General features: G+C 46.5%; 1 protein-coding gene across 2 annotated transcripts; it reads left to right on the forward strand.

Moving 5' to 3' along the window:
* The first annotated feature begins 6,760 nt into the window (after positions 1–6,760).
* LOC100821586 (protein CUP-SHAPED COTYLEDON 1) lies at positions 6,761–9,370 on the forward strand. Of its 2 annotated transcripts, none has more exons than XM_003563797.4 (3): positions 6,761–6,874; positions 7,047–7,547; positions 8,389–9,370. In XM_003563797.4, exons 2-3 carry the CDS (start codon positions 7,074–7,076, stop codon positions 8,953–8,955), a joined length of 1,041 nt encoding a protein of 346 aa, XP_003563845.1. In that variant the 5' UTR covers positions 6,761–6,874; positions 7,047–7,073; the 3' UTR covers positions 8,956–9,370. The 2 variants fall into 2 exon arrangements, with proteins under 2 accessions (XP_003563845.1, XP_024313144.1); XM_024457376.1 differs by having other exon boundaries at positions 6,795–6,959.
* The last annotated feature ends 355 nt before the right edge of the window (positions 9,371–9,725 follow it).

Here is a 9,725-nt window from a genome sequence, read left to right on the forward strand (position 1 = left end):
GTAACTGCAAGGAACGCAAAGGAGGACAGATTCGGCAAAAGTTTGCTAATTTGACCATTGGCAACAATGAGGATGCAGGCGGGTATGGTAATTTATTTACTGTATTTTCTGTATGTCAGTCCACCGATTGGTGGGTCGATACAGGTGCAACTATTCATGTGTGTGCTGATATTTCCTTGTTTTCTTCATATCAGGCCATCAGCTCCTCAGCTCCCCATGCTTCTATTCATGGTGATGGCACGGTGGATCTAAAATTTACTTCAGGATAGATCGTGCAGCTGAGGAACGTGCAGCATGTGCCCTCCATTCAGAAAAATCTTGTTAGCGGATCCCTCCTTTGCAAGGACGGATTTAAGTTAGTGTTTGAGTCCAATAAATTTATTGGTAAAGGTTATGAGTGCGGAGGCTTGTTCCACTTATCCCTTTCGGATTTTTGAAATAAGGTCGTGAACAGCGTCAATTGTATTAATATTGAGTCTAATGTTTGGCATTCACGACTTTGTCACATTAATTTTGATTGCATGACGCGATTAGCAAATCTGAGTTTAATCTCTAAAATCACTGTGGCTAAAGGTTCGAAGTGCCAAGCTTGTGTGCAAGCGAAGCAGCCTCGCAAGCCTCACAAGGCTGCTGAGGAGAGGAACCTAGCACCGTTAGAGCTCATACATTCTGATCTTTGTGAGATGAACGGTGTATTAACCAAAGCTGAAAACGTTACTTTATGATTTTCATTGATGATGCGACTAGATTTTGTTACGTGTATTTATTAAAATCAAAGGATGAAGCATTGCATTATTTTAAGATCTATAAAGCTGAAATCGAGAATCAACTTGAGAAGAAAATTAAATGTTTGCGGTCTGACCGCGGTGGAGAATATTTCTCCAGTGAGTTTAATTCATTTTGTGAGAACACATGGCATAGTCCATGAGAGGACGCCTCCCTATTCGCCCCGGTCAAACGGGGTTGCTGAGAGGAAAAACCGCACGCTGACTGAGTTGGTCAACGCCATGTTAGACACTACTGGTTTATCCAAGGCATGGTGGGGGGAGGCGCTATTGACTTCGTGTCATGTCCTAAATCGTGTTCCCACAAAAGATAAGAAGTCACCCCATACGAGCTATGGGAAAAGAAGAGACTCACACTTTCTTACTTACGGACTCGGGGTTGTTTGGCGAAAGTCAATGTGCCAATTACCAAGAAACGTAAGTTTGGACCAAAAACCGTTGATTGTGTTTTTCTTGGCTGCACACTTCGGAGTATTGGTTATAGATTCCTGGTTGTAAATTCTGGAGTACCTAACATGAGCATCGGTACAATTATGGAGTCCAGGGATGCTACATTCTTTGAGGATATATTTCCCATGAGAGATATGCATAGCACATCTAGAGAGGATCATGATGTACCAGCTGAACCCGTCAGTTCAGAGGAACATCAGGATCATGGTGTAGCTCCTGAACCCGCCATCCCAGTGGAAAATCTTAAACAAACACTTGATGAGATTCCTGAGGAGTATGACAATGAAGCCCCTATTAGGGGTAAGCGACAAAGGATTGCTAAATCCTTTTGGTGATGATTTCATTGTGTACCTTGTGGATGACACCCCTAAAACCATTAATGAGACCTTTGCATCTCCGGATGCAGACTATTGGAAGGAAGCCATTCGTAGTGAGATGGATTCTATCATGGATAATGGTACTTGGGAGGTCGTTGACCGTCCGTATGGGTGCAAACCTGTAGGATGCAAGTGGATATTCAAGAAAAAGCTTAGTCCTGATGGTACTATTGAGAAGTACAAGGCGCGGCTTGTGGCCAAGGGTTTTACCCAGAAAGAAGGTGAAGATTTATTTGATACTTACTCACCTGTAGCTCGATTGACCACAATCAGAGTATTACTATCACTGTCTGCCTCATATGGTCTAATCGTCCATCAAATGGACGTTAAGACAGTTTTCCTTAACGGAGAGTTGGACGAGGAAACTTACATGAACCAGCCAGATGGATTTGTAATAAAGGGTCATGAAGGCAAAGTGTGCAAGTTATTAAAGTCTCTATATGGGCTGAAACAAGCTCCTAAGCAATGCCATGAGAAGTTTGACAAAACTTTAACATCTGCCGGCTGTGTTGTAAACGAAGCTGACAAATGTGTATACTACGTCCATGGTGGGGGTGAGAGAGTTATACTTTGTTTGTATGTCGATGATATACTAATATTTGGGACTAACCTCAAAGTGATTGAAGAGGTTAAGACTTTCTTCTCGAAGTGCTTTGACATGAAAGACCTTGGTGTAGCTGATGTTATTCTGAACATCAAGCTCGTGAGAGGCGACAATGGTGAGATCACATTGTTGCAATGTCACTATGTGGAGAAGATCTTGAGTCGTTTCGGCTATACTGATTGTAAACCTTCTCCAACTCCTTATGATCCAAGCGTTCTGCTTCGAAAGACCTGACATCTCACATAATTGGAAGAGACCAACTGAGATATTCTCAGATTATTGGTTCGCTCATGTATTTGGCTAGCGCAACTAGACCTGACATCTCTTTTGCTGTGAGCAAACTGAGTCGGTTCAATAAGAATCCGGGAGATAATCATCGAAGTACACTCGAGAGGGTCATGCGCTATCTAAAGGGCACAATGAGTTATGGTATACACTATACTGGATACCCCAAGCTACTTGAGGGTTATAGTGATTCAAACTGGATATCTGATGTTGATGAGTTAAAGGCCACGAGTGGATATGTGTTCACACTCGAAGGGGGCGCTGTTTCATGGAAGTCTTGCAAGCAAACAATCTTAACCAGATCAACAATGGAAGCAGAACTTTCAGCATTAGATACATCCACGGTTGAAGCCGACTGGCTTCGTGCGCTCTTGATGGCCTTGCCGATTGTTAAAAACCAATACCGGCGATTCTTATGAACTGTGACAATCAAACTATGATAGTCAAAGTGAACAGTTCTAAAGATAACATGAAGTCATCAAGACACGTCAGGAGACGTCTGAAATCTGTCAGAGCAATGAGAAATTCCGGAATAATAGCATTGGGATATATCCCAACGGCTAAAAATCTGGCAAATCCCTTTACAAAGGGTCTATCAAGGAATGTGATAGAATCTGCATCAAGGGAGATGGGGTTGCGACCCACGTGAGTTACCACGGCGGTAAACCAACCTATGTGATCGGAGATCCCATGAATTAGGACCTGAGAAACAAGTCATTGGATAACTGAGGAGAGTGTACATTCTTTATCCCACTCCATTGACTGTATGGTAGCTTGTTTAACTTAATGGGTTCTAACACTTTGCATTAATTTGCAAGGGAGATACTGTCCTACAGAGTAGTCTCTAAAGAACACACCTATATGAGCCTGACTGTTGGTTGCAGTCTATGAGATTTGGGTGGTCTCTAGTAAGCTCATGAAAAGGCCTGGAGAATGACTTATATGCTCCACACCGCGGGGTAGCATTCGGCAGCCTAGTACCAGACAATAATTTAGTGAAGCTCTAACACAAAACTGACAATTCAAGGTTTGTCCATTGTTCAGTTGTGCGTGAGTGAAGCTATTTGTTTAGGTGGATGTTCAACCTTAACCGGTCTCCACTGAAACGCTAGTATATCAAAAACAGAGTTTTGGATCAACGGCAATTTTATGTGCTTATGAGATATTGTAGGCGATTGTTGGAATTTTAGGTTAGGCCCAAGGCCCAATCTGAAATTAATTCTTGGAAAATCTCAAAAGCCCATTCATGGAGTGGGATGAGGAAGTGAGATTAGTCCCACCTTGCTAGTTTAGGGGGAATTGGACCAATATATAAGGTATGTTGGTTCTCACCTCTTGAGCAGGTGAGCAAGGAAAATCCCCACGCGCGCTCCTCCTCCTCCGCTCGCCTCGACGCGACGCGACGCGCGTTTCTTGGATCGATTTTGATTTTGAGTTCGAGTTCGAGCCGTGCTTATATTTTTGGCAGTCGGAATCCGTTGCGGACGCGTAACAAATCCCGATAATTGTGGAGTTGGTTTTGGTTTCCTAAACCGAACCAAAGTCCACATGCGTGCCTATATAATAAGACGACCGCGGCCTCCGGACGGACCACGCCACAACTCTAGCCGTCATGTCCACGATCCAATCTCACTGTTCGCCGCCAACTGCTACTCCATCCCGTCGACTGCATGCACAGATCGCCGGGAGAGCAGGCCTCCGGAACCCCGACCTTCGAAATCCTGTCCGGGAGACGGTCGATAAGGTTTTTGGGGAGCGTTCTCACGCGACTGCTCGCTTCTTCACGTCCCTGTTTCGTCGGCATCTTCGTCACCAATGGCCGACGTCCTCGGAGATCCCGCGGCTCAGGCTGCCGCTCTAGCTCAGCAGCAGCAGGCTGCACAACTCCAAGCACAGCAGCAGGCTGCCCAACTCCAAGCCCAGACAACTGCTGCTGCACAGGCGCAAGCATAGGCGCTGCCCGCTGTCCAGGAGGTAATCAAGGCTGCTGCTACTGCCGGCGTGAACATCGACGCCGCCAGACTCGTCACCGACCTCAACAAACAAACACAAGAAAAGAGTACATCACTGTACGTAATCTGCTCTTTCTTGTTGATTTTGATTAGTAGTTCTATTATTCATGCCATGAAATTAGATGAGTTTTATTGCTGTGCCTTGCTATTTAATTTGTCTAGTTTGTATGATATAATATGTTACATGTTTTACACATTGTTTTTGAGATTAAATATTCGTCGAAATTACCTAATTACTCAGCACAATCTGCCTCGTAGATCCAGTGTGGTGTCGTTACACTGGAGAGATAAATCCACTTGTCTGTTTGTCTGTTGGTGGCCGGGCGCCTACAACAGGTTCTTTAAAGAATATATTATAGTTTTTTTTTTGCAAAATGGTGAACAACATAAAAGAGTACATAGTTGCGCGTTGGAATATATCATTAGTTCGAATATAACAACATAAAAGAGTACATAGCTCCACTGCTCCAGTGCTTCTTTGCCGTGTAAGCTCACTTCATCCTTAAATGTTTTTTTGCCTCCTTTTGTTTGCAAGATAACATTAGTTTGAATGAACCATGTATGGTGATCTGCTCCTCTGCTCCTCCAGGGTGTTTATTCTCATGATATATTCTTGGAACTTTAGCTTCAACTTAAACGAGTGGTTGTTCTAACAACATGCTCTTTCCTCTTTCACCGGGCACCAGGGAGAAAAAGTATCTGCTGTCAAAGAAATGCAGATAGGACCCTTCAAGAGCACTTAGCGATGTTGCAGCTATAGTGCAGTTCGGTTCTTGCTTTTGAGCTAGTTCAAATTTCTGTGATGCCTAATGCATTTGCTCTCTAGAGAGTTCATCTGTTTCTTTTCTTTTCAATGAACCTTTTCTTCTACTTTTCTTTTGGGAAGAGATGTGTTAATGGTTGTATTGGATATACAATGGAGACCGGTGATTTTTTTTTTGACGATTTATAGATTAACTGTTGGAATGGAGACTGGTTATATTAAATGTGATTTTTTTTAATCCCTATTTATCCATTAGTGTCGGGCGTGGTGGGATACCGTCACGGAAAATATGGTTCATCACTGTCGGGCATTGTGACCGCCAGTGATTGGCACAAGTATACAGTGACGGGTGGCCAGCCCACCACTGATGGCGATTCCCGTCCGACACTGATGAAGTGATCTGTAGTAGTGTATCCTGTGTCGCCCGAAAGACCAGTACTGTGTGAGTTGGGGATCCAAGATCTTCATGCCAAATGTGTTACTTTATCGACCAAATGGCTTTGGAGCTTGTCAACAAGGAAGATATTTGGCAAGGCTTGTTGCCCAACAAAGTACCTGGGTCCTGAGACGCATTTGCAAGTGGATTGGAGACCGGGATAACTTTCGATGGAAACCTCGCTCCATCAAAAATGGCCAATTCTCGGTTAAGCCGTTGTATTTAGCTTTGGTGCATCGTGATGTCCCAATTGCAAGTCATTGTGAAAATGAGAAATTACCTTTTTTTTTTTTAAAAAAGTTCCTTCGATATTTGTGTCCTGGTGTTATTGTCACAAAGGACAATCTGAATAAAAGGAAGTCGAAGTAAAGCATGCTGTTTTTATTTTTCTTTCCTTTTTGACTTGGCTTGGGCTGTCATTTTTTTTTTTGGATATGAGGGAATTGCCGGTCTGACTTGGGTTGTACAGGCCGATAATGCGGCGTTAAATCATAAAAATATTAAAATATATTCTCATATAGAATTTCGATAATACTGCCATGACCAATAGATTGTGATATTGAATTATTGGAGATGACCCGGGACGACTGTCGCCCATGCATGTCTCTCGCGCAGGGCACCTTGCGAGCGAACCCCGCATCCCGTTCTCCTTTTACGCTTCGATGGAGGCGAGCCGCAAAGGATCCCTGCCCCTAGCTAGGCACCTCGTGCCAAGTTGGAGCAGGCCGGCTGGCTGCGAGAGACAGAGATAGACGCATGAGCATATGATGGATTGCTGGAAGCAATCGATGGAGCAGCTGCAGCTAGCTGCATGTCTCTGTCCCTGATCATCTCATCTCGTCGTCTCATCTGATCTCAGCTTCAGCTCCATCAGTCTCACACAGTAGCGCGCATGCAGTACTCCCCCAGCACCACTTCTCCCAGAAGGAAGCAAGCTGCCGCGCGAGCGGGGGCCACACGCCTGTCGCTGACACCGTACGTCCCAGATTCGTCGAATCCACCATTAACTCCTCACACCCACCTCCCCCAACCACGCAGACACCAGAACCAGAACCAGACACCCAGCAGTATAAAGCAAGCGCTTGCCCAAGAGCAGCGACTAGCGAGGCAGCAGCCTACTCCACACTTGGTGCTCTTCCATCCTCTCAGTCGCCCCCACGAGGTAGAGTAATATTAATGAAACCCTCCCACTAGTACCAGCTACTGATCCTTCCATTCCTTTGGTTCTTGTGCCGTTCTGTGTGCGTGTGCGTCTTGATCGCTCAGTTCATCAGTTCGTTCCTTGTGTAGCTTCCAGCATTAACTAATGTACGTCGTTTTCTTTCTTGGCTCAGTGGTGTCGAGATCGTCGGTGGGGATCGATGGAGCGGTACGGGCTGCTGGGCACGCGTGAGGAGGAGCTGCCGCCGGGGTTCCGTTTCCACCCGACGGACGAGGAGCTCATCAGCTACTACCTCGCGCGCAAGGTGGCGGACGTGAACTTCTCGGGCGCCCGCGCCATCGCGGAGATCGACCTCAACAAGTGCGAGCCGTGGGAGCTCCCGGACAAGGCCAAGATGGGGGAGAAGGAGTGGTACTTCTACAGCCTCCGCGACCGCAAGTACCCGACGGGGCTGCGCACCAACCGCGCCACGGGGGCCGGATACTGGAAGGCCACGGGGAAAGACCGCGAGATCCGCAGCGCGCGCACCGGCGCACTCGTCGGCATGAAGAAGACCTTGGTGTTTTACCGTGGACGCGCCCCCAAGGGGGCCAAGACCCAGTGGGTCATGCACGAGTTCAGGCTCGACGGCAACTGCGCCTACCACTTCTTCTCCAACAACAACGCCACAAGGGTATTACTTCATCATTTTCTTTAGCTTCATCTTTCTTTGCTTCTCTTCCATGCCGTTCTCCTAGCTAGTACGTATATACTGTTGCATTTTTCTGATTCTAGTTTTAGGATTTTCCTTATCAATGCCGGGCTTTTAAAATCTCTTCTTTCCTTTGGGGAAGTACTCCAGTCCAGTAGTACTAGACTAGTCGCGATGATGAGCTTTACTCTTGTGTGAAGTCATGGCTACGGGCTATAGCCAGTGGCGAGTAAAATAGCAGAGAGCAGGAGCCTCTGTATAATCTCTGTACGTGTGTGCAGATTACATGCGTAGATATGGCAAACGAGAGGCTCAAGTGCAGAGAAAGATTGGCTGCAGCGATACGAATCTTTTCTTGCTCAGTGATCTCAATGCATGCATGCGTATGCATGCACAAGTTACTATATTCTCCCAGATGCGTAAATGCATGCCCATTTTGAATTACTAGAGTATCATTTTTTTACTTCGTCTTGTGGAACAAATCGGTCTCCTGGATCGGACAGTCTTTTTTCTTGTTTTTTTTTTGTGTTCACTTTGAGAAAGCGTAGCTAGCGATCGACTTGCTTCGCAGCAATGTTTTTCCGTGTTTCCGGGGTACATTGATTTCGTCATGTGAAAATGCTATTACTGCTCCTACCTAAACAAACATTTACTTAATTTCAAATAAAGGCGTTTCCTTTTCAGAATAGAAAAACTAAAGAACATACACCTGAAAGCAGCTCGCAGCAGTATCCGTCGGCTGTAGCAGCCATATTGATTAAACAACGTTTTTGCTTACACACGTAGTACCCATTTCGATGCTGACCAATGTGTATGTATCCAGGACGAGTGGGTGATAGCCAAGATCTTCGTGAAGCCCGGCGCGCTCCCCGCCGCCCGCAACAAGCTCGCCCGCTTCGGCCTGCAGGGCAGCACCGGCGGCGCCGACACGTCCTGCTTCTCCGACTCCACCACCTCCGTCTCCATCGGCTGCGGCGGCGGGGGCGGGGATACCACCACCAACACCAGCTCGTTATTCGCGGCCGCGGCCGACGGCGAGAGCAGCTCCTGCGGCGGCGGCAACAACAACAACTGCGGCCGTGAGCTCGTGCCCTGCTTCTCCACTGGCGCCCACATGGACGCCACCCTCCTCGGCATCGGCCAGTACGACCCGGCCCCGCTGGCCATGGAGCAGCCGCCGGCCTTGTACCAGCTGAGCGCGGCCCGCTCTGTGCAGGACAACCTCCTGTTCCTCTCCGGCGGCGGCCTGCAGTCCGGCCTAGTGTCCCCGCTTGGCGTCGGCGGAGGGGCTTTTCAGTACTGGCCGACGTCGTCCGGCTACGACATGAAGCCCCCGCAGATGGCCGTCGGCCCCGGCCAGCTTGACGGCTCCTTCGGCTGGGGCTTCTAGGCTCATTGCCTGGTTCTGTGCTAAGTATGTCTCCATCTGCTATCTTATCAGTATATGCATGTGTTAGCCAAGTACGTAGGTGGTGTTATCATGCCGTAGTTTAAGTTTGGGTAATGCTCTCTCTGTGGTCGATCGATCGTGGCTGCCGGATCGATGATCACGACTTCGTAATATGGATCACCAGCTCGCTATTTAAGTCGTTGCCTAGTTAATTTATGTATTATTAGTCCGTGCATGTGGTATGTACTAGTATCAGACTACTATCAGTACCGATCGACGTGCACCGCGCGCCGGTTTGTTACAGGACGTGTAGTACTCCAGTATTAGACAATATTAATTAATGTAGCTCAAATGAGTGTTACGTGTTTAAGTGTTTGCGTCTGTGTTTTCTTAAAAAAAAAATGTCACATGTGTACCCGTATTCCTTCCACCGCGGTGGCATGCTTGCCTTTTTTTCCTCCATTAATTATTAATTATGCCACTTTCATCTCCAGTATTAATTCCTTGTGATGACAGAAATGATGAGCTGTTCGGCTTTTAGCACGTTTTGTTGTGTGTGCGATGTGAGTATACGTGGATAATTAAATTGCTACTGCTTTAAATTATTGAATGGCTGTAGCATTATTCATTCTTATTTGATAATATTTCCATAGCACGATCATTGTTTATAATTATTATTTACTTAAATATTCCTACGAAGCAATGGCCGACTTCGACAAATACGCTTTCTTTGTGGGAGGGGTGGGAGTGGGGTGGGAGCGAAAGACAAA

This window comes from Brachypodium distachyon, chromosome 1, assembly GCF_000005505.3.
Source record: "Brachypodium distachyon strain Bd21 chromosome 1, Brachypodium_distachyon_v3.0, whole genome shotgun sequence".
Lineage (NCBI taxonomy): Eukaryota > Viridiplantae > Streptophyta > Magnoliopsida > Poales > Poaceae > Brachypodium > Brachypodium distachyon.

Bases quoted from the DNA above. Each gene is read 5' to 3' on its own strand.
- LOC100821586 (XM_003563797.4), top strand. From the start codon at position 7,074: ATGGAGCGGTACGGGCTGCTGGGCACGCGTGAGGAGGAGCTGCCGCCG. The intron at 7,548-8,388 runs GTATTACTTCAT...GTATGTATCCAG, and splicing joins CCAACAACAACGCCACAAGG to GACGAGTGGGTGATAGCCAA.